At 47.7% G+C, this 24551-nt stretch overlaps 1 protein-coding gene across 2 annotated transcripts in view; it reads right to left on the bottom strand.

The window, feature by feature from the left end:
* ARHGAP31 (Rho GTPase activating protein 31) overlaps window positions 1-24551 on the bottom strand; it is a 94657-nt gene that overhangs the window by 10175 nt on the left and 59931 nt on the right. The window contains exons 2-11 of one of the 2 annotated variants that reach the window (XM_054043589.1): window positions 20586-20688; window positions 19894-20038; window positions 13331-13413; window positions 12484-12591; window positions 10794-10939; window positions 8630-8828; window positions 6278-6402; window positions 3539-3598; window positions 1006-1635; window positions 274-572 (exon numbers count right to left, since the gene is read on the bottom strand). In XM_054043589.1, coding sequence (XP_053899564.1) covers window positions 274-572; window positions 1006-1635; window positions 3539-3598; window positions 6278-6402; window positions 8630-8828; window positions 10794-10939; window positions 12484-12591; window positions 13331-13413; window positions 19894-20038; window positions 20586-20688 — 1898 coding nt within the window. The remainder of the gene's footprint in view (window positions 1-273; window positions 573-1005; window positions 1636-3538; window positions 3599-6277; window positions 6403-8629; window positions 8829-10793; window positions 10940-12483; window positions 12592-13330; window positions 13414-19893; window positions 20039-20585; window positions 20689-24551) is intronic. The other variant, XM_054043594.1, reaches the window with a different exon arrangement.

Below are 24551 nucleotides of genomic sequence, written 5' to 3'. Positions count from 1 at the left end.
CGACAGCAGGGTATAGTTAACAGAATAGGGGAGTGAGAGAGGACACGACAGCTGTATACTGAATAGAGAATGTCATTTAACACCTGGCCAAGCCTAACTCTGCTTAGCCTATATTACATGTCAAGATCACAGCTTGAGGTTGCTTGGATGCAGACAAACATGCAACAGTTTCCCAGTCCCCCGTAGCAATCCCTAGCAAGATGGGGATACTTCCACCTCCCTCAGGTCCTTTGAGACAATGGATATTCCTTCTTTTCAAGGCTCCCTCCTTACCAGCTCTCTCGGGAACAAGGCCTCCTCTGCTTTAACCCTTGGTGTCTCCTGCTGCCGGCTGCCTCTCTCTGAGGGGTTTTCCTGCGGCCTGAGCTGGCCTTGCTCGATCTCACCTGCCGAGTGCAGGCCTGCCGGGCCCTCTGGTGCTGGTGTCTGTTTCAAGCCAGGGCTCTTCTCTGGGGCTTGCCTGCCACTAGTGCTGCTGCCACTGCCTAACAGCTCCTGGTTTTCTGTTGTTGGCTTTGAGGTTTCCGAGGACTCAGGCTTCTTGGCTGCCATCAGTTCCTCGGTGGTAGAACCTGGATTAGAAACACGAATCAGCAATATAAACCACTCACAACACAGGGCCTGCAGCTGGCCCAGGGCACTGAGATAAAGGACCTGTGTAGGTTCAACTCATCCTGACTGATAAAACCCCAAATCCTTCACTACACTGCTTAGAGTCCCCGCTGCCATGGACAGGGCACTGCTGTCAGGAAGTTCACATGGTTTAAGTCCCCCATTCCCATGCCCCTGTGGAACGACCTTACTTCTCTATACCAATCCAGTGCTTGTCCCCTCAATGCCCACCCTCCCCCCCCCATGCCTCCACTGGGGACCACTGAGCTTCTCCCTGCCCCAGATCTCTACACTGCCTTGCACTGGCTTGAATGGCCTTACTGGACCCGGGTCCCTACCAGGGGAAATTCCTCAGCCCTGCATAGCTCATTGCTGGGGCTGTGCGCTGCTCACCTCTACTAGCTTCACCTGGTGCAGCCTCAGCCCTGGGCTGGTTCTCCTCCTTGTCTGTGGTCTGCTCAGTCCTGGGCTGGCCATCCCCTTCCGGCGCTGTGAGAGCAGCACTGCCCGGCCCCAGAGCGGATGATTCCTCCAGGCTGGAGAGGGCAGGCTTGTCCTTGGCAGGCACGCGGCATGGGGTGCTGTTGGTGCTGATGACTGCGGACACCCGAAGGGGCACGGAAACGGCAAAGGGCTCTGAGATATTCAGGACTTTCCGCTGGTGCCGGGGGGAAGCTTCCAGAGGGAAGAGGCTGCTGGGGAAGCCTGATTTGGAGGCTGTCTCGGAGGTGTAGAACATGCGGCATGTCTTTGGGGAGGTCTGCTCGCTTTCAGTGTCCTCCATGGCCCGGAACACCTTCAACTGCTCGGGGGGCGGCCTTGCCTGGGGGGCCCTGGGGCCAGCTTTATCCCCGCTGAGCTCTGAGCCTCCCTCGGCCCCCGCTGGGGCCCCCTCACGGTCCCACTCACTCTCCTTGCTGAGGTCACCCGAGCTGCTTGCGCCTCCTGTCCGCGTTTTCATCACCGGGATGAAAAACCCTCCAGCAGTGACTGTGCGTTTGAACCGGCCTTTCTCATCCTCCCCTGGGGAGAGGAGACAAATGGAGAATTGGCAAAGGGAGCAGTGACAGCGGGAAGCCTTCCTCCATACACCCAGGAGACAGGGCGGGCCCTATTGAACAGTCCCAGCCCTTCAGAGTCTCCGATACAGGGCAGGGGACAGGACCTACATCCCTCAGGCTCCTCCCCCAGGGACTCTACCCAGAGATGGCAGCTCTCACAGGTAGCTGGAGCTAGACAGGATCCTCTCCATTGGAAACTGTGCAGGATCCTTACTGGCTCCGTGTATGCCCGTGTGCCCTTGCCAATCAGCCGTGCCTCGGCCTTGCTGGCTGGTTACAGGCATCAAGCAATGCCTCATCCTCTTTCCAGGCAGTCTTTCCACAAATAGGGACCTCGTGCCCATTGGAATAATGCAGAGCTGAATGAAGCCCGTTGTACTGGTAACAGATATTCACACAAACACATATATACATGCCTGGATGCATATGCCAATATACAAGCACACAGACAGAGGGAGAGCAGTGCATATACACAGGTATGGTAACGCATGGGCATGTGTAAACACCTGGTGGAACCACATGAGAACATGCAACACAGAGAGAAAAGTAAACACAGACATAGGTGTGTGAGCATGCATAAAAACAAAAACACCTGCCAACACATATGCACACATTCGTTAGAGTAGGGTTACCATACGTCCGGATTTTCCCGGACATGTCCGGCTTTTGGGGGCTCAAATCCCCGTCCGGGGGGAAATCCCCAAAAGCCGGGCATGTCCGGGAAAATCGGGAGGGAGGAAGGGAGGGCTCGGCGGGGCCGGTGCGGGGCCGGGGGCATGGTGCCGGGCCGGGCGCGCGGTGCCGGGCCGGGAGCCGGGCCCGCGGGGCTGGGAGCCGGGCCGCCGGGGGGTGCGCTGGGAGCCGGGCCACTGGGGGGTGCGCTGGGCCGTGGGGCCGCCGGGGGGTGCGCTGGGCCGCGGGGCCGCCGGGGGGTGCGCTGGGCCGCGGGGCCGCCGGGGGGTGCGCTGGGAGCCGGGGGGTGCGCTGGGCCGCGGGGCCGCCGGGGGGTGCGCTGGGCCGCGGGGCCAGGAGCCGGGCCGGGCCCGCGGGGCTGGGAGCCGGGCCGCCGGGGGGTGCGCTGGGAGCCGGGCCGCCGGGGGGTGCGCTGGGCCGCGGGGCCGCCGGGGGGTGCGCTGGGCCGCGGGGCCGCCGGGGGGTGCGCTGGGCCGCGGGGCCGGGAGCCGGGCCAGGCCCGCGGGGCTGGGAGCCGGGCCGGGCCCGCGGGGCTGGGAGCCGGGCCGCCGGGGGGTGCGCTGGGAGCCGGGCCGCCGGGGGGTGCGCTGGGAGCCGGGCCGCCGGGGGGTGCGCTGGGAGCCGGTCCAGGGTCGCGGGGCTGGGAGCCGGTCCAGGGTCGCGGGGCTGGGAGCCGGTCCGCCGGGGGGTGCGCTGGGAGCCGGGCTGCCGGGGGCCAGGAGCCGGTCCGGGGTCGCGGGGTGCGCTGGGCCGCGGGGCCGGGATCCGGGGGGTGCGCGGGGCCGGGAGGCCGAGCCGGGCCGGAGCCGGGCCACCGGGGGGTGCGCCGGGCCGCCGGGGGCCGGCAGTGCTGGGCGGGCCGGGGGTGGTCGGCCGGGGCCGGCACCCCAGGGCCCGAGCCGACCCAGCCTGGGTCGCGCCTCCTCCCCCCACACCCCCCCTTACCTGCTTCAGGCTTCCCGCGAATTAAATGTTCGCGGGAAGCAGGGGAGGGGGCGGAGACTTTGGGGAGGGGGCGGAGTTGGGGCAGGGGCGGGGGCGTGGCTGTGGGCGGGGCCGGGGTCCTGTGGAGTGTCCTCCATTCGGAGGCACAAAATATGGTAACCCTAGTTAGAGCTCACAGGCCCATCCCGCAGCTCGGCAGCCCTAGGTACAGGCTATCAGGGTCTCACCTTCTACAGGCAGGGAGCACAGAGAGTCCATGCTTTTAGCTGGTCGAATAGTTGCTTTTTCTGTGAAAATATAAGTTTAGAAACCTACATCAGATCCTGGGACCTGTCAGTTTCCGAGCAGCTGGAGAGCACAGCATAATTAAAGCCAATGCAATGTTCGGAGGGTGGGTTAATGCAGTGAAAAGGCATTTAGTGTCCATTATTAACAAGAAACAGCCCGATCTCCCTCAGTGCACTGTTTAGCATAGATCTGGGCCCAGAAAGAACCTCAGGCTCCAACACCCCTACATTTTGGGAGAGGCCAGGCCTGGAAATGAGCACTGTAGCTCAGGTCCATGACTGGTTTGGGATGGTAGCATGTTGAAAGTATTCCTTAGCAGAGATGTAGGATGGTCTTGTGGTTAAAAAAGAGCCTGTCACCGGCTTCCTGTGTGACCACGCACTGCATATGCAAATCACACGGGGTGGGTGCGATTGCAGGTGCGCAAGTACACTATCAGAGATGGGCTGGAGCCACAAAGCTTAAATCAGGATCTGAACTCTCCCAAAGTTCAAGGGGATTTGGCTCCAGGATTTTCATCCAACCTCACCTCTAATTATTATACAGTACCAATCATACAAGTGATATTGCAATGTTGCCAACTCTAGTGAGTTTATTGATATTTTTGTGGTATTAAGTTTTTTTTCATAAAGTCCCAGCTCCTGGATTCATGAGATTATGTGAGACTCAATCCCATCTTTAAAAAAGAAGAAGAAGAAGAAGAAGAAAAAGTAAGTTTCTAGCCCTCATGATTGCAGAGAAAAACTTGAACACATGAACCCTAAAGGCTCCAACACCAGACAGATAATTAAAAGAACCCCAAATGTACGTTTTTAGGGCTGTCAAGCGATTAAAAAAATTAGTCACGATTAATCATGCAATAAAAAAATTAATCGCGATTAATTGTGCTGTTAAACAATAATAGAATACCATTTATTTAAATAGCTTTGGATGTTTTCTACATTTTCAAATATATTGATTTCAATTACAACACAATACAAAGTGTACAGTGCTCACTTTATATTTATTTTTATTACAAATATATGCACTGTAAAAAACAAAAGAAATAGTATTTTTCAGTTCACCTAACACAAGTACTGTAGTGCAATCTCTTTATCATGAAAGTTGAATTTACAAATGTAGAATTATATACAAAAAAATAACTGCATTCAAAAATAAAAACAATGTCAAACTTTAGAACCTACAAGTCCACTTAATCACAAATTTAATTAACGCATTATTTTTTTAATGAGCATCATCAGCATGGAAGCATGTCTTCTGGAATGGTGGCCAAAGCATGAAGGGGAATACAAATGTTTAGCATATCTGGCACGTAAATACCTTGCAACACCAGATACAAAAGTGCCATGTGAATGCCTGTTCTCATTTTCAGGTGCTGTAAATAAGAAGCAGGTAGCATTATCTCCCGTAAATGTAAACAAACTTGTTTGTCTTAGCGATTGGCTGAACAAGAAGTAGGACTGAGTGGACTTGTAGGATCTGAAGTTTTACATTGTTTTATTTTTGAGTGCAGTTACGTAAGAAAAAAAAATCTACCTTTGTAAGTTACACTTTCACAATAAAGAAACTGCACTATAGTACTTGTATGAGATGAATTGAAAAATACTATTTCTTTTGTTTATCATTTTTATAGTGCAAATATTTGTAATACAAATAATAATATAAAGTGAGCACTGTACACTTTGTATTCTGTGTTGTAATAGAAATCAATATATTTGAAAATGTAGAAAAATATCCCAAAATATGTAATAAATGTCAATTGGTATTCTATTGTTTAACAGTGTGATTAATCGCAATTAATTTTTTTGAGTTAATCGTGTGAGTTAACTGCGACTAATCGACAGCCCTATTTTTTTTAAATCTCCTTATTTTTAAACCAAACTCAACATTGGGGGCGGGGGGGGGAGGCTGACTCATGATTTTTGAACCCTGAGGCTTGGCAATACTGGATATGCTCCTAGGAAGCAGAGCAATTGCTAGATTTCAGTGCAGGAGAATCTAGAGTTTGGGATGCTGGTCATTAGGAAAAACATCTTTTCACCTGTAAACTCGGCAAATGTGATCCTATTTATCCAAATACACAAGACAATAAACATGGGAACTCATGATGCCAGTTTATATGAAGATACTTTGGTTCTTTAATGCCATGGAGGCATAGACCAGTCTCTGATTCAGTACCACATAGAGTGAGTTAACCTGGCCATGCACCATTTCCTATGAGGCATAATACTTCCAGGAGCGCAGCTCCCCTTAAACCCACTCTGGGTTAGCCAAGCTATCAAATACAACACGTAAGGCCCAAATCCCCTATGGTATTTAGACTCCTAAGCCTAAAAAGCTTTGCAGAACTGGGGCTTACTGCTTCCTAAGCCCAGGGTAGGGTGCTGGACAACGAAGCGTATTCACCCCAACACCACAATGGATGTTCTGGGTTGGCAGTCCCTGGTTCTGACTGCCTCTCATTGCCATACTCAAGTGAAAGGCCCACGATGGAAGGAATTAACTATGTGACTCCTCCTGCTTCCCAACTCTAGAAGCCTAATCTGACTTTCATCCCAGATCTGAATTCTTGCAGCACTAACATCAACAGGCTATCTGTTGTACCACTGCCATACCAGAGAGGAGTGATTAGGGGAAGCTGGCTGAGAGAGGAAATTAACTGACAAGCTGGTTCTTACCAGAGAGTTTCTGCCCTCTCACAAACACACTCCCATTTCGACTCAGTTTTGATTTTGAATCTGCTCCAGACCGGCCCAGGTTAAATATTGACTTCCATTTCTTGGATTTGGTGGACAATTTTCTCCTGGAAGAGAAAATGCACAGGAGATTAGTGCCAAGTACCTGGGGCTGAACACTAGTCCTGGTGTGCCACAGAAACCTGTCTTCCCCATCCCCCTCAGCCTCTGCTCTTCTTTTAGTCTCTCTCTCTCTCTCTCTTTAATTCTGGGGTTTGCAAGGCAAATGTTATAATAACCTTAAGTCAGAGGTTTTTAAAGAGTCCCAGGGGTTTAGGCCCACAAATCTCAGTGACTTTCAGTGTGAATTGGGTGCTAACTCCCTTGGGACCCTTTGAAAAGCTCAGTGTAAAACTGCAGGAGAAGCACCACATCTCATGCATATTCTCCTTTGTATACTGTATTGTGTGGATCTTTGCCTTCACCTCCCTGCCTCACTCCCTCTGTTCATCTAGCATCAGACTGGTCTTCACCCTTCCCACACTCTCACCTCTTTTGGTGCAAGAACCTTTCCTGCAGCTCCTGCTTTCAGACACAGGCTCCCTGCATCTCTGCCTTGCCCTCAACAACCCTTCCTATCAGTTTGGTACAGAGAAGAGGATGTTAGAGGTACAGAGTCCCCTCTCATTGTGTTACAGAGGGACCAGAGGTTTAGAGTAGGCCTATTCTCCTGAAAGTGTGAAGAAAAGGACACTCTCGGGGTGGAGGGGAGGGGAGGTGTCCTATTCAGGGAGTGGGCTGCCTCTGTACCTCTTACCTTTGGTGGGTAGTCCTTTGCTGTTACTATATGAAGTGTGTAGATACATCACTGCTTATGGTTCCTTATGGGTCACCAGTAAGTCTCCAGCTGTAGAGGCCATTATCTCTGAGCCAGGGCAATTCAGTGCCCATATTTTACTTAGATTAGATAGATAATACTATGTATCTATCTAATCTATCTATCTATATACACACCTACCTGACAAGTGCAGCAAGGTCATCTGAGTTCACGCTCTTCTTCTCTGAACTTGTGCCCTCTTGTCAATATCTTTTCGGCTATATACCTACACTACTGACAGTGCTGGTGCACAGGGTACGTGTAGATACACAATGCAGTGAAAGGCAGGCTGTGTCCACACTGTGGTATGTAGCTACACACATCAGCGAAAGGCTCTGGCAGGGAAGAGGCAATGGGGAAAGGCTCCAGTAGCTCCACGCTCTCTCTCCCCCTTCAGAGCCTTTCCCTGTCTTACCATCTTCACTTCTATTTATACCCATGGTAGTGGGGCGTGCAGGGTATGTACTCTACACGCTGCCATGAGGAGTGTGCAGTGCAGATGTACTCTTAGTGATACAGCAGGACTGATATTTGCCCTAGTGGCTCTTCTCTTTTCATGAAGGAACACAGTGAATTATACAACTAAGCTAAGGGTTTTAAATCTTTTTTTCATTTGCGGGCTGCTAAAAAATTTCAAATGGAGCCGTGGAACCCGTTGGAAATCTTAGTCCGCAGACCACAGGTTGAAAATTACTGAACTAGGCAGATGAATGCCTCATGCTGCAGTTCAGGCCAGCCACCAGCAGGTGGCGCTCTTACAACAAATGATTTCAAGATCTGTTTGACATTCAGGGCAGATTCAGGGAAGCCAAGGCAGCTGCCTTACAGCATGGGCCTGCCTGGTTCTGTGCTGAGGAACGGTGGACGCATGAGAACACAGAGACCTAGGGAAGTTGTAGGATCACATTTTCAATGCTTGCAAGGAGAGTCTGATCTCTTCTCCTTGGAGATGGGAGTCCAGTAACCCTGATGGTGCTGGTATGTTCATCAATGGGTGGAGAAGGGGATGACAATGTGGGGAGTGGGGGTGCAGCAGGAGCATTCTCTCTGTCTTTCACATAACATTTCAAATGGCTAAAGTGGGACACAGCCGGTCACTGCCAATCCCTATGAAGCCATCCCAGCTGCAGGCACTGTTACCAGAGCGCCACTTGCTGAGTGTGCGCCACACTCAGCCCCTGCCTTCCCACCCACCCTTCTCAGAAGCAGCATCATTCCCCATCCCTGTGCTCCCCTGCAGCCACTGAGCACACCCAAGGGGGCTGAGCATGCCCTGGAGCAGCTGAAGGCACTGCCCTCCCTAGCTCTGCCCAGCCAATGGTGTGTACAGCTGCGGGCGCCACTGAATGCGGGAAATGTTCTACTTCAGTCAGGACAGGAGGTTTAGGGGGATCAAAGCAGGACAGTCCCACCAAACCCATGACCGTGGGGAGGTATGTTTTCATTGGTTAGTATTTCAGCTTTCTCTGGGCACCTACTTGCTGTCAGGTAGGTCGACGACAGTGTGGAAGAAGGATCCAGTGACTGGGACAATTTCAGGCAAGCTGTTCTCTCTCCTCTCTTTCCGGGCAGGGTGGGAGGCTGACAGACTCCGTGCCTGAGCTTCTTCCAGGCTCACCAGTTTCATAGGCAGGGAGGCAGAGGGCAGTGTCAGACTCTTCACAATGGGCATATTCTCTGAAAAGGAAAAAAGAAGATTCCAACCCTGAACAGGGGATCTAAGAAGGGTTCTCATGTGTTTCCTCCACAGGATCACCTCTTGCAGGGGGAAAAGCACTTGCAAAGAGATGCACTTGTCCAATGTGTCCTCTGTCTCCACAGCAATCTTCTTCATCAGACTGCAGTGCCTCCCTGCAAGGCTCTGCTCATTAGCCACACTCTGTATTGCGTTGTACTGGCTGCTGCTGAAGCCTGAGTATGAAAGATGTGTGTCCCTCCAAAACACCTGGATCCCAATTCCCCTGAACTTTGGGGAAGTTCAGATCCAGATCCCAACTTTGTGGCTGGCCCTTGTCTCTACTCTGTAATCTTTCTCCCTGTTTGTTTAGGGGGGTTGTTTTGAACAGTGACATTTCTTTTTCCTTTGTAATTAATTTTAGTTCTGACAAAAGGACAACCCTGGAGAGTGAAGGCCTCTGTTTGTGTGGGCAATAGCAAGACTAGCTTCCCACACACTGCCTCACCAATGGACCAACCTCCTCTCAGAGTGGGAGGGGAGCTCAGCCTCTACAGTCTAGTCAATTCTTGGCCTATCTGCTGAGCAAGGAAACCAATGAGCACCAGTGTTGGTGGGTTCTGTGATATGGGAACTTCCCCACTAAGAACTGGACTGAGACTGTCCGTTTATTTTTCACAGGGCTCCACACAGCTGTTAGCAGACAACAATGTTCAGTCACTACCAAAACAGGCCAGATTTGAGCTGGTGACCTGGAGATCAAAGGCTCTGCAACACATCACCAACCCTTAATGTTGGCGAGTCACTACTCCATCATGATATTTGTGCCAGTTTGAAATAATCCTAGGGCAGAATTCTTCACTCTGCAGCCTCCAACCTCTGCCATGGGAGAACAGAAGGCCATAGGCATTGCATTAGCACTGGAAGAACAAGGGTGTCTGCAGGTCAGGGCTGGAGCTCTGAGCAGGTGGTTTCCAGCAGAGGACTTTAAGGGGGCATTGCAGGCCAAGGTTGATGGATAGTAAAAGAGCTGAGTGTGGGGAGGTTGCACAGCCACTGTCCACACTCTGTCTTTAGGCGACATGGTAAGTCCCTCACTTCCTTAAGTGCTAAAAATTCCCTAAAGTTCAAATAAAAGGCGAAAAGAATTACAGACTTATAGGGGTGCACATGTTTGAGGTTACGTGAGGCTAATCAGGACCAAGAGCCCCCATTAAAAGCACTTTCTCTACAAGCCTGTCTCTGAGTAACAGTATTTCCCAACTCTGCTGAAGTCCAGGACAAATTCTCAGTTTATGAAATAATGCCCCTGGTTATAAAGCAGCAAATCCTTAGACATATGATCCGAATGCCATGCAAAGCACACATTGTAGTTTTGGGCATGTTTTTTGATGGCAGGAAGGGCTAGGATAAGACATGACAAGCAAAGGGAGGAGAAGGCTGTCGACAGAGATGGGGATAAGGGTGTGAAGAGCTATGATTGGAGAAGGCTTGACATTGCAAGGAGAAGATTTTAGGCTGGGCTCAGGCTGTTGGTGGGAAGGTTTAGGGTTCTAGGCATTGGTGAGAAGAGCTAAGTGGGGTGGCTGTGGGAAAGGTTAGGATGGGTTGGGATATCCAGGGTAGATCTGTGAGGGTCAATGGTAAAGGTTAGTGTTGGGATTGGGAGTACTGTCATGCTGGTGATAAGGGCGTTGATGAAAAGTGTCACGATTAGTCAGGTCAGGCATTGGTGGGAAAGTTTAGGATGAGTTTGCGTTTTGGTAGGGATGATCAGGGATGTTGAAGAGAAGGATTTGGGGTGTTGGTGAGAAGTGTTAGGGTCAATGAGGGGTTGGGGTACTGGTGAGAAGGTTTGGGAGTGTCTATGAGAAAAGACGGGGTTGAAATTGGGGTGTTGGTGGGAGGGGATGGGGCTAGGGTTAGAGCAGCCAGCAGTTAGCATATGTGGCATGGGAGGTAGTTACCATCATTCTCCATGGAACTGGTTTTTATATTGTTGCTGAAGATCTGATCCACGTGATTCAAGATAAACTCAATCACCAACTGCTGGACTCGCACCTCCAGGAAAGCTGCATCCCCATTGCAGCCAACAGCCTCGATCTCCTTCGACCTGTACCACAGGGGGAGCGGCCATAAATAAAATAAAACCCCTGCATCCTAAGATACAGTATGTGAGGGAGAGAATTGCTTTGACCTTCCCCAGTGGGTCATCGATGGAACCTTTCCCTGATACAGCAGGAATGTCCTGGAATAGGAATTTTTACGCACTGTTGTTCTGAGTCTCATTCTTTTTACTCTTCTAGTCCTTTATTCTCTCTTTAGCTTTCCATTCTTTCTTTATTCTCTCCCCATGTCCTCTCTCATCTCTCCTTTTTCCTTCTGTGTTGCTTTCTCCGTTTCCTCTCTCCCCTTTTTATTTTCACCAGTTTTATTCATCAGAAGTTTTCTTTTTCCTATTTCCACCATTCTATTTCCATTCTATTTTTCCTTTCTCACCTTCTCTCTGTCCTCTTTCTCTATTCTTTTTAGAGACTAAACCAGAACACTGGGCCCAGCTCCCCCTCAAACTCTGGATCCAGCTCCAAACTTTGTGGTTTGAGCTTATCTCTGTAAGGTGGATTTGAAGCCAAACCACCAGAACTGAACCCAATCAAATCTGACGGAAGAGAAGATTTGAATTCCATGTCTCAGGTTCTTCTTTTTCCTGCTATTTTTTTATGACTGTCTTTATGTCTCTGTCCCTTCCTTCACTCCACCCAGCACTCTTGCATTCTCACTCTCTCAGCAGAAAATCCTTCCTTATCTTGACATGCCAAAGTGTTACTGAAGAAATTATCTCTGGGCAATGGATCCTTTGTAAAGTTAATGAGTGGTTTGTTAGATAATGGCTTGGGGCATTGCCAACGGGATAACCATGTAAGGAGACTGCAGTTGCATTGCCTGCCTCTTTCTTGTCCTCCCTGGGACTTGCATTACAAAGGAAACAGACTTCAGGTCATTTGACAAGAAGGACAGAAGCTGGAATGGAAATGTCTGAATAGTAAACCTCCACTTTGCAATGTTCAATAGTTTCAACATTTGATCCAATCGCAGGACTGGCTCTCAGCAGAGATTTTCAGGCAGGGTAAATTATGAAAAACTACATGCTGATATTGTGATACCAGCAAATGTCCACTAGCAACTATCTTAAAATCTTCAAACTCATTTCACTTGTGACCAAAATGGATTTGGATTCAAGTTGTCTATAACATGTACCACTATCTCCCCTTCCCTAGTCACTCACTGCTCTGTCCTATCAAACTTCACCCCGCATATTTTGAAAACACTTGCTTCAATCCCATAGTGATGAGCAAACGCCTCATTTTTAAATGGACACTGTCAAAAAGAATATAGTTTTTAGAAATCCATAGATTTCCTTCCCTGGATATTATTAGTAAAACCTCAGGTTATTCAATTTGGGAGAATTTTTTAAATCATATTTACTTTGCACTATTATTTATGCTGTTTATTTCTTTGCATTTTTCTCAGCAGGATCAGTCTGCGACTGACTGATCAGTTTCTGTTTACTGTCTGGTCAGTTTCACTCTCAGATGCTCCAGCAGTAGGTCAGCAGTGCTGCCCCAAGAGTGAAGTGAAAAGAGGTCCTTACTGTACCTGAGGAGATTAGGTGCCCACACGAGGGCCAGGTTCCTGGTGTGCATGTTGGTCATGTTGCTGAAGGAGGCCAGGTGAGTCAGATGCTTGATCAGGTATTCCAAAGTCCTGCAAGCATTTGGTTTGGATAAAGAAAAAGTTTTCAGCTCCTGCACATGTGATCAAGTCTCCCATTAGTTGCTAGCCCCCAAGATTACAGCAGTCTGGCATATAAGATCTGCTAACGGAATTCTCCTTTTGCCCAAGAGGTAGAGAGGCCTATGTTTTGGTGCTGATGGTACTGGTTTCAGTCTCCCACAGTCACTGTGGTGTCTGTATATATGAGACTGGCAAAATGGGCACCAGGGCTTAAAGCCAGAGCAGCGATTTGTGATGTCAGGGTTTTTGAGCAGTGTGCAGAACACTGTGGATGTTGTTATTGTGGATGGCTTCATGTGGTACAACCCAAATGAATTTGAGGAGAATGGACAGTAGGAAGCAGGAAGAAGGGGGCTACTGATGCATATGGTGGCTATGGAAGCTCAGATCACATTGTATGCTTAAATGCATGGGCTTAATTGCCTTCTCCCACTTGGACAGCACTGCGCAACTGGCCAAGTACGTTATGGCAGCTGGGAGAGAGACTCGGGTTGACGGAAGCTGGAGAGGGCTGGTTGCTCTTTCAGACACGTAATGCAATGATCTGTTTAATTTTATTTAGTGGACAGGTGAATTGCTCTTGAATTTGGTGGCAATGAATGAACCCACCTCTCAGATCCTCCCTGAAGCAGAAGCCGTTTCAGAGAATCCTTCCCACAGCTAAGAGACACCTCATGGATCCCCACAGTTTCAACGACTGAGTTCTTACCTGTAATGTGATGGTGGAAGTTCCTGGATGACATTTTGAATACGGGCCAATTGCTCCTCCTCCGGGCAGCGAGATATTGCCTCCTGTGGAGAGAGAGGAAATAGTCCATTGAAGTGACGGATTTAGAGGGAGTGAGAGAGTGACAGAGAGAGACACGTACAGAGGCCTGGCAGGTGTCAGAGGGAGCATTGTCTCATTATATTACAGAGCTATGAGTAGGAAGTTCTGCCACTGACTTTCTGTGAGAGCCTTAGGCAAGTCACTTCACCTCCCTGTAAGGATAACCATACTTACCCACCTCGCTGTGGGGCATAGAGCCCTAGTCTTTTTCAGTTCACGGCTGAAAGTCTGGGCCTTAATTCATTAAACACTTTGAAATCTTCAGCTGTGAGATGTATTTTCCTTTTTCTTCTTTTTGACAATTTCCTCCCCCCCCCCCCTTCCTCCCACTCATTTTTGAAAATTGATTTCCCCCACACACATACAATGACTGGGAGAAAAATGGAAAGAAAAAAAAAAGAAAAAATATTGCGAGAGGGTGGAGGAAGAGAGGGAAAAGAAATGAAAGGAAAAGAGGAGGAAATGATAAATAATAAATGAAAAATATTGAAACTTTTTCCAAAATTTTTTTGAAAACAAATAAAAAATGGGTCCTTTTTAAACCCTGTGAAATGAAAACAGCTTGGGGCTTATGGGGATGAAAGGCAAAGTAATTTATAAATAAAAACAAGCATTATTATCGACTGTATGTAGATATAGCAACTCCTGTGATGATGAGGTATTTTAGATTAGCTATAATGAAATGCCTAGAAATACAATTGCATAGACAGAGTAACAAACGTCTACATTAGCGATTAGAGTGGAATAGTGTAGATAAAACTGAGACTATGCACCTCCCCACCACCACTAGCCCCGCAGTTCTCCTCAGAGTAGGAGCTGAGAGGGATATAAGAACCTATTGCAGGGGTCTCAAACACGCGGCCCGCGGGGTTGTTTCGTGCGGCCCGCCAAGCTCCCATGCCTCCCCACCCGCGCGCCCCCCGCCCCTCTGCTTACCCCGTGGTACTGCGAGCCCCGCGCCGCTCCCTGAAGCAGCTGGAACTATGGCCCTGCAGCCCCGGGCAGGGCCGGGGGGGGAGGGGAGGGGAGTAGAGGGCTCTGTGCTCTTGCTTCCAGGCACTGCCCCCCGCAGCTCCCATTGGCCAGGAACAGGGAACCGCGGCCAATGGGAGCTTTGGGGGAGGTACCTGGAGGAGCAGCAAGAGCAGCACATGGTGCCGTTCCCCTCCTCCCCACCCCGGGACTCCGGCTGCTTCCTGGAGCGGAGCAGAGCGGGGCCAGGGCAGGCAGGCAGGGAGCTTGCCCTGGCCATGGTACATGGCACTGCCACCCCGGAACCGCTCTAGGTAAGTGGCGCCGGGCTGGAGCCGGCCCCTGCACCCCAACCCCCTGTCTGGAGCCCCCTGCCACATCCCACACACCCCTCCTACACCCCAACCCCCTGCCCTGAGCCCCCTGCCGCACCCCTAACCCCTCCTGCACCCCACACCCCAACTCCCTGCTCTGACCCCCCTGCCATACCCTGCACCCCAACCCCCTGCCGCACCCCTCACCCCTCCTGCACCTCACACCCCAACTCCCTGCCCTGAGCCCCCTGCCATACCCTGCACACCTCCTGCACCTCAACTCCCTGCCCTGAGCCCCTGACACACCCCACACCCTCCTGCACCCCATGGGGGCAGGGAGGGGGCAGAGTTGGGGTGAGGACTTCGGGAAAGGGGTTGGAATGGGGGCAGGGAAGAGGCGGGGCCTCATGGAAGGGGTGGGGTGGGGGCGGGGCCAGGGGCAGCAAGGGGTGGGTGTCAGTGATGTGGCCCTTGGGCCAATGCACTAGTCCTCATGCGGCCCTCGTGGTCATTTGAGTTTGAGACCCCTGACCTATTGTCTCAATTCCTGGGAGTTCTTCTCTGCATTGTTAGTTTTCTGTCAACTATTCCCTTTCAACATTGCAATGGGAGAGGACAAGCCACTAGGAACTTCAAACAATGTGAGGCTATCAAGGATCCATCTGCCCACACTGCTACTTCTGGGGGTTGGAGTGAGTTCAAAGAAAGACACTGTGACCCGCTCCTGCCAATTGGAGTTTTGCCTACATAAGGACGTCAGCAAAGCTAGAACTGAGATAAAGAAAACAATCCATTCCTAACCATCAGTTGCTTAAATATTATTAATCTGAAATCACCAACCACAGCCACAGAAACACCTTCCTGTGTTTTCACTGTCACTACTACATTCCCATTATTTTTTCTGCTGTCACTATTCTCGTCACTATTCTTTTCACTATAAGCCATCCTTTATGCAAAACCACATGTAAATTGCCATCATCAATTTTGCTACCAGAGATGGGCATGAACTGCATGCCGGGATCCAAGCAGCCCCCACTTTGGGAACCCAGATTTGAATTCTGTGGCTTGAACCTATTTCTGATCTTTGTTGTCAGCCCACAACCACAGGTGCATAGTAGACACCACCACCATCACAGTTACCACACCAGGCAGCAGAATCATCAACAAAACCTTTGATGTCATCAGTCAATAACTTCACCATTGTTACCAATGATCTCACCAATAAGAGCATAACCAGGATCACCAACACCAGTCCTTTAACATCACTGACATGGTACACGTGTGCTGTCAAACTTAAATACCATTAATCAGGCATCAATCAAGGAGAGGACTTTGCAGCAATAATGAATATATAGAGAGAGATCAGGGGTTCATATACCACCAGCCTGCCTCCAACGACAAAACATTTGATGGAGAGAGAGACGGACACCTTATTTGGATTAAATAAGATCTGACCTTAATCTTCATTCAAAGCAGGAACTGAGCCTTTTCTGAGGTTCAAAGAAGTTAGTGGGGTGAAAGTTAACCTGTTTTTTTTTTTATCTCCACAAGCTTCAGCTCCAGAGAGAATCCCTGATACCTCTGAACTTGGGAAATCCACATCTGAGCTTTGTGCCTGACCCCATCTCTGCTATGGGCTGAACTGAAAACCCAGAGCTAAAAACTCCTGAATTGGGGGAAGTTCTGCTCCAGATCTAAATCTTACAACTCAGACCCATCTCAGCTGATTATTTTTTGTTTCAATCCACCAGTGGAAGTACTGACCTATAAAAAAGACCCGTTTCCACCATTTCAGAGACAAGAAGCACAATAAATCCAACGCTTCTCATGTGAGATTTCCAGGCCATTGGTTCTGACCAAAGATGGATCAGGAGAAGCATCCAAACATTTGGATGCAAATCTGAAACATCAGATATCAGCTAGGTTGCATGGCTGTAAATCAGTGCAGATTTTGGCTCATACATTTCATTTCTAGATTCTAGGAAAGGAAGCTGAAACAGACAGCAAGCAAATGCTGATTTGTGTGATGTCATGACTGACTCAGACCCAACCGCCATACTTCTCAGCCAACTGCGCTAGAAACCCATGGCATGGCTTACAAAACCAGGAGGGGATCATCTTCAACATGTGGAATTATAGATTCAGAACAGCAAGAAGCAGAGGATACAGAATCCCAGGAAAAACCAACTGCTTTTATTTAATATATTTTTTTCAAATGTAGCATTAATTACTGATTGTTTCACCTTTCACCTTGTGAATGGGAAGAAAAAATTGGAAGGAGACAGGGCGTTTCAGATGCACAGTCAAGGACACACATGATCTATTACCCTTCTACTCCACTGACCACACTGCGTGTGCTCAGCTGGTACCCTGTTCCTCCTAGCCTCTGGCAAGCAAGTGGAGTAAAACTGAGGGAAGAAGAAGGTGTGTGGCCTTCTGTTATTGAATTGGTTTGATGGAGCAATCAGTCCCTTTACACTAGTGTTAGAATGAGTCTGCCAGTGCCAGAGTCACCAACTCGATCAGAACTGGATTATGAGCTGGTGAAGGCCCACAGCAGGAGGGAGTGTCATACTGCAAAGATAAATATGCAGCAATGCCATGGCAGGGTCATCACATATATAAACTTGATACCGTTGAAGCCGAAAGGCTAATTCCTCCTGGGCATTAAGAATTTGCCTATCCTGAGACACTAATGTCTGAATCACTGTGGTGACTCAAAGCTGTGTCTATCCTTCCTCGGACACAGGGCTGAGTGAGGCAGACAGGGTAGGATTAGCAGGCATCCCTGCCTCCCACCCGCACACTGCTGTCTAGGCACTGGGGCACCCATCCTACATTCAACCAAACTCCCCATCTGGTGGTTTTCGCTAGACTCTGGGGAATAGTTTCTCTTTTTTTGGCTTCTGTTAGTATTTCTAGCCAAATGGGTTACCCACTGTAAGTAGCAATGCCTATAGTTAAGGCTGCCCAACAGTTCCCATTATAAGAACTAGAGCTCTACGAATAATGGATTTTTCCGTGTGCTTGCAATTCTGATTTTTTTTTTTAATTGTTTCGGGTCAACCTGAAGCCAACATTTTTCAAAATATTCAGCAAATCAAAACGTTGAAAAAAAAATTGTTTCGGGTCAAACAAAGTATTTCATTTGACCTGAAATAAAACGTTTCATTTTGATTTTGAGTGTTTTTTCACATTTTAATTTTTAAAAAATTAATGTGAAGGAAATTTCCAAACAAAAAGTCATTTAGAAATGAAAAAATGAGACATTTCCTTTAAAAAAATGTGATAATGAAACATTTTCACATTTGGATTTTTTTAATTATTTTACCCAAACAATTTGGCAAAACCAACATGAATTCACAAAATGTTCCAATGTCACCCAATCTTGCATTTTTTGCCAAAAAAGGTTTTGGCTGAACAATTTCACACAGCTGTAATAAGAACCTGTTTTCAGCTGCTTTTAACTTTGCCAAATCTTAATCATCCCAGTCCTCCATCCCCTCTACTCCTTATCCCAGTCTCCTCCCTCACTACCCCCCAGACCCATCTCCTCACCTCTTTGCATTCCCATCAGTCTTTTCCTCCTTCTTGTCCTCCTGCCTGGGCCCAGCAGTGAAAACATAAGAGAGACCATCTTCCTGCTCTCAGTTCCTATGTCGGGCATGATAGTTGTCCCTGGGCAGCCAGGAACAGTAATTGCAGGGAAAGTCCTGTTCAGCCCCTGTAGCCCTTAGTTGGAGCATGCTCAATACAGATGGAACCTTTGGAGAATTTAGCTGCCAAACTCTAACATGTCTCTAGTGAGCAAGTGCAAACTGAGATTGTTCAGAGACTTAAAACTTGGCCAACTTGCACATATTTTCAAGGGGAAAACAAAAGGCTATTCTGTTCTATGTACATTCATATACCATGTTCATCACCATAGTATCTAACATTCCTGACACCAGGGTGATCCCCCTGCCAAATTTCTAATCCCTGCTTCAAAGCTAAAGGGGGACACCAGAGCTTCTCAACGAAACAGTTGTAAGAATTTTTGAACATGGGCAATACGATGTATTTTTCCCTAATATCGTTCTGAGAAATGGCTGAACTGTTTTATCTGAAACTTTCCAGAAACATTCAATATGAGACGGACAGGCAGCATGGAAAATTTCAGCCAAAATGGTTAAAGATTGGCAAAGTTATAACCAAATGAATGCAGGGTTTTATAGTGGAAAGCATCAGGGCAACCTTAACTACAGGTGTTACTATCTGCACTGCCAATAATAAAATATTATCTGTCATCAAATTGTCCAGCCCTTTTAGAAATCCAGCTATGGTCCCCAGCACAGACTTAGGGAGGCGGGTTATGGTCTATTTTTCTGCCCCCAGCAGTCCCTCCCAGACTCCTACTTGTATCCACACATAAACTATATTCGCTTTGCAAAATGGAGTCATTACTTTAAATGAGGTTACAGATTTCTGCTTGAACAGTTTCCACTTTCACCTGCTCTTTGTAGCCAGGACATGATCATTATGGCCTGATTTTCCATGGCCCTCTACCTTGTGTCATAATATACACCAATGCAAATGGAGTGAAAGACACTAGCACATCAGCAAGATGTAGTATTTTACACCCACTGTGCACTCACTGTGAATAGGTGTAAATGACTGCACAGTGCATCAGGCCCTGTGTATTCACATGTTATAAAAATTACAAGCGAAGGACAGCAATGGAGGAAAGAATCAGAATTAGGGAGGGAGGGAGGGAGGAAGGAAGGAAGGAAAGGTTCAATGAGACAAAGAGAAAAAGGGAAAGGAAAGTGACTAAGAGAAAGAATGAGAAAAAACAGAACGAGAGAGTGAGATATAGAAGAGAAGGAGACAGTGTAACACAAAGATAGAGGGACAGAAATAGTGAAGAGAATGAGGGAAACGATGAATGAGGGAAACAAGGAAGGGACCGAGAGAAACAAAGAAAGTGAGGAAGAGAGAGATAGCAACAGACAAAATGAAAAGACAGAACAAGGGTGCATGAGCACTGATGGATGATCCCCCCAACACACACACACACACAAACCCTGACACAGGGTCATCAGAGTGAGACTAAAACACAAACTACCTTTACCAAAACACATGTGCATGCCGGGCTGTGAACAAGAATAAAAGGCTCACCGTAAATTTCTTGTAGAGCTCATAAGTGAGGAGGGGGTTTGGCAGCTCCCTGAAGTACAACTTGCAGAGTGACCCCACACAGTGAATGTCCTGAAGGTAAACTTCCCTTGTCAGGTCTGGACATTGATCAGAGCCAAACTCCTGCCTGAAACAACAGAGAGAGAGACATAACAGCCTGGAAGAACAGGAGCTGGAAACAGTCCATGCCTAGTTGTCTGTCACAGACAGAGGGAAAAGAGAAATATGTTATAGGCTGGAAAGCAGAGAACTGCCTCTTTTACCTGCAACCTGGCCCAGATCCTCTCCTGAAGCTCAGGCTCCAGGTTCATTCATCTCTGGTTTCCCTCACACAGCTCCACTGATGGGTCCTAAAACTGACATACAGCGACTACCCTCTCCTGAGGTTGGATACTCCTGGGCTGCCCCTAAAGTACTCCGTTAATGGATCCAGAGGGGGGTGCTTTTGGGGGGACAAAAGTTAGTCTCCATAAAGTAGTGTGTTTGGTCTTTACCAGTGTTAGGAACTAAGGTTGTCTCTAAACCTGCTCTCCTCTGTAACAGGGTTGGGCCATGCTGCCCTCATTACACCACCGAGAAACCACATTCAACAAGTCTATGCCTGGACTAGCCCCACACAATGATACTGAGCAATGCCACTGAATCCACCTTTGCAGTCAGACCCCTGCCCTTACCTCAGCTTCTGTATGTTGGATGTCACTCCAGAGAGCCGGTAGATTCCATCCACAATGCCGTGGGTCTCAATGAACTCGGCACAGCTCCTCAGCACGTACGGGACTAATAATGGAAAGGAAGATGAGGTCAGCAGTGACTAGGCAGAGAGAAGATCTTTCATGAGGGTCCTCAAGAAGACAATCCCATTAAATGGTGGCAGAGCCTCTCTGCAGTGACCAGGAAAGGATATTGTAATGGGTGAGATCAAGAATAGCAAAATAAAATCCTTTAAGTGGCCACAAATTGATTTACAGAGCTAGACAGCAGGTCGCACGACAGTTCTGCAGCAGCCATCGTCATCATCTGCTCTGACAATAATGGCCTGTAATCACAAAGGCTGCTCTAGCCATACCTTGAAATACAAAAAAAGGCTTTTTCCAGAGGGGAAAGTGATTCAATCGTAACTGGGATCATGAAGTACCAGGAATCCTCCGAGCATGCTGTTCTCATGAGATCTCCAGCCTAGCTGTGTTCATAGAATCATAGAATATCAGGGCTGGAAGGGACCTCAGGAGGTCATCTAGTCCAACCGCCTGCTCAAAGCAGGACCAATCCCCAACTAAATCATCCCAGACAGGGCTTTGTCAAGCCTGACCTTAAAAACCTCTAAGGAAGGAGATTCCACCACCTCCCTAGGTAACCCATTCCAGTGCTTCACCACCCTCCTAGTGAAATAGTATTTCCTAATATCCAACCTAGACCTCCCCCACTGCAACTTGAGACCATTGCTCCTTGTTCTGTCATCTGGTACCACTGAGAACAGTCTAGATCCATCCTCTTTGGAACCCCCTTTCAGGTAGTTGAAAGCAGTTGTGCCAATTGGTCTGATTAGTTTGGATAAAAATCAGAGAAGCATCTACTCTTGTGTGTGAGACTAGTGCACAGTGACGAGGGCTTAGAAATACCTAGAGAGATCAGATTAGATGGAAATACAGGCCAGATCCTCAAATCGACATCGCTCCATGGGCTTCAAAAGAGCTCCACCAATTTATACCAGCTAAGGATTTAGAAAAGAGCCCAAACCACTAAATTCATATCCAGATCTGGAGTTCAAGTGTGTTTCAATCTGAGGTTTTGCTTTCTCTCATTACACAAGTATAGGAGCCAGTCATCCTTTTGGTTCAGATCCAATCCCCTGTTGTCCCCAGTGCACTCAGCTGGCAGAGTCCTTCCCTATTAAATGCAAATCACTATATTAATGCAGTGTGAAGGCTGCACAGTTATAATCCCAAGACAGTCAGGAAATGCAGACGTTAAGGTTCCTCACAGCCGCATTAACTCGGCCACATTGTGCGTCCCGTACACTCTGTAGGACAAACAGTAATAGATTAAGCTCTACATTTAACCAGAAAAGCAGGCATAGCCATTGCTGCAGTGCCACAAAGCGAGGCTAAGGGCTGAACCTTTCCTGGGTTCTAGTGGTTATAACATGCAGCAGTAAGGTCATACCAGCCGGGATTTTGACATTTAGGACCCACATCCAGCAGAACAAGGAGGGTCTGAATGTAGCACAACTCGTGCGGTTCCATTACACAATGGAGAAGGCATGCAGGAGCCTTCCCGGGGGGCTGTACCTCTTATGTGCCATGCGGCACAGCACCACTGGGGCTGTAACATGGAGCAGTGCATTGGGGAGGGACGGGAAGGGGTTATTGGATCCATTTCCTACACCAACCCACCAGTGCCGTTTTTTCTTGTCCTGGCCATTAAGGGAAAGGTTTTTGTTTTTTTCCTGGAGGATTTTGCTACTTAATGTAGCATGACACTTACATGTCCCCTCATGTCCACTCTCTCTCAGCAGTAGGATCCTGCTCAGGTCAGGCAGAGAGAATGTGTGGAGAGGTCATAAGAGGAGTGGACATCTTTGCACTCCACTAAAAGTCTTAGCAGATGCCATGAGGTCAGTCAGAAGTGATTGTTCAACCTTTTATAATATTGTCATGCCTGTCCTTGCAAGCCAAGCAAAGCCAAGGCACCAGTCCTTAGTGAGGTCTCTGCCCATGTCAAGGATCAGGTTTCAAACTTCAGCCACTGTCACTGTATTCCCATTCAGAATACAATGGGCCAGATGTATTGGGGATAACTTTTTGTTTTAGAAAGCGGTGGAGGTAACCAGGGAGACAGACATTTTAGACTTGATTCTGACCAACAAGGAGGAGTCGGTAGAGAATCTGAAGATGGAAGGCAAATTGGATGAAAGTAGCCGTGAAATGATAGATTTCGTGATTCTAAGGATAGAAAGGAGTGACAACAGCAGAACAAGGACAATGGACTTCAAAAAAGCAGACTGTAACAGACTCAGAGAACTGGTAGGCACGGTCCCATGCGAAGAAAATCTGAGGGAAAAAGGAGTTCAAGGAGACCTGGCAGTTTCTCAAAGAGCCAATATTAAAGGTGCCACAGCAAACTATCCCAGTGCAAAGGAAAGATAGGAAGAATAGTGAGAAGCCAGCATGGCTCCCTCAGGAGCTCTTTAATGACCTGAAAATCAAAAAGGAATCCTATAAGAAATGGAAACATGAACAAATTGCTAAGAGTGAGAACAAAAGAATAGCTCAAGCATTTAGGGACAACACCAGAAAGGCTAAGGCAAAAATGAGTTATACATAACAAGGGACATAAAAGGCAATAAGAACTGGTTCTTTAAATAATTTAGGAGCAAGAAAAGATGAAGGAAAGTATAGGTACTCCCCTTAGCGGGGAAGCAGAGCTAATAACTGATGATATCAAGAAGGATGAGGTGTTTAATGCCTATTTTACTTCAATCTTCACTAAAAAGATTAATGGTGACCAGATACTCAACATAATTAATATTAACAACCACCAGGAAGGAATGCAACCAAAACAGAAAAAGAACGGAACTTCAGTATTTGGAAAGATACTGGAACAAACTACTAAACTCCTAGAGGACAATAGAGTTATAAGTAATAGCCAACATGGATTTGTCAAGAACAAATCATGGCAAACCAACTTAATTTCCTTCTTTGTCAGGGTTATTGTCCTATTGAATGGGGGAAGCTGTAGATGTGATATATCTTGATTTCAGTAAGGCTTTTGACACTGTCCCACGTGACATTCTCATAAGCAAACTAGGGAAATGTGGTCTAAATGAAATTACTATAAAATGGACGCAAAATGGTTTTAAAGACCATACTCAAAGACTAGTTATCAATGGTTCGCTGTCAAAGTGGGGGGATATATCTACTGAGATACTGCAGGGGTCTGTCCTGGATCCAGTGCTATTCAATATTTTCATTAATGACTTGCAAAATAGACTGGAAAGTATGCTTATAAAATTCACAATAACACCAAGGTAGGAGTGGTTTCAAGCACTTTGGAGGACATGATTAGAATTCAAAGTGACCTTGACAAATTGGAGAATTGGTCTGAAATCAACAAGATGAAATTCAATAAAGGTAAGTGCAAAATACTACACAGTCAGGAAGAAAAAAATCACATTCACAGCTACAAAATGGGGAATAACCAGCGAGGCAGTAGTACTACTGAAAAGAGATTATAGTGGATCACAAATTGAATATGAGTCAACAACGTGAGGCAGTTGCTAAAAAAGCTAATAACATTCTGGGGTGTATTAACAGGAGTGTCGTACATAAAACATGCAAGGTAATTGTCCCCAATCTACTTGGCCTGGTGAGGCCTCAGCCGAAGCACTGCGTCCAGTTCTGGATGTCGCACTTTAGGAAAGATGTTTACAAATTGGAGGTAGTCCAGAGAAGAGCAACAAAAATGATACAAGGTTTAGAAACCCTGATCTATGAGGAAAGGTTAATAAAACAGGGCCTATTTAGTCTTGAGAAAAGAAGGCTGATGGAAAGCCTGATAACCTGAAGACCAAAGACAGGGTAGGCCCACTGCTTAGTGAAGAGGGAGAAACAGTAACAGGAAACTTGGAAATGGCAGAGATG

This window comes from Malaclemys terrapin, chromosome 1, assembly GCF_027887155.1.
Source record: "Malaclemys terrapin pileata isolate rMalTer1 chromosome 1, rMalTer1.hap1, whole genome shotgun sequence".
In the NCBI taxonomy this organism is placed as follows: domain Eukaryota; kingdom Metazoa; phylum Chordata; order Testudines; family Emydidae; genus Malaclemys; species Malaclemys terrapin.
This window is presented reverse-complemented; position numbering and strand designations above follow the sequence as displayed.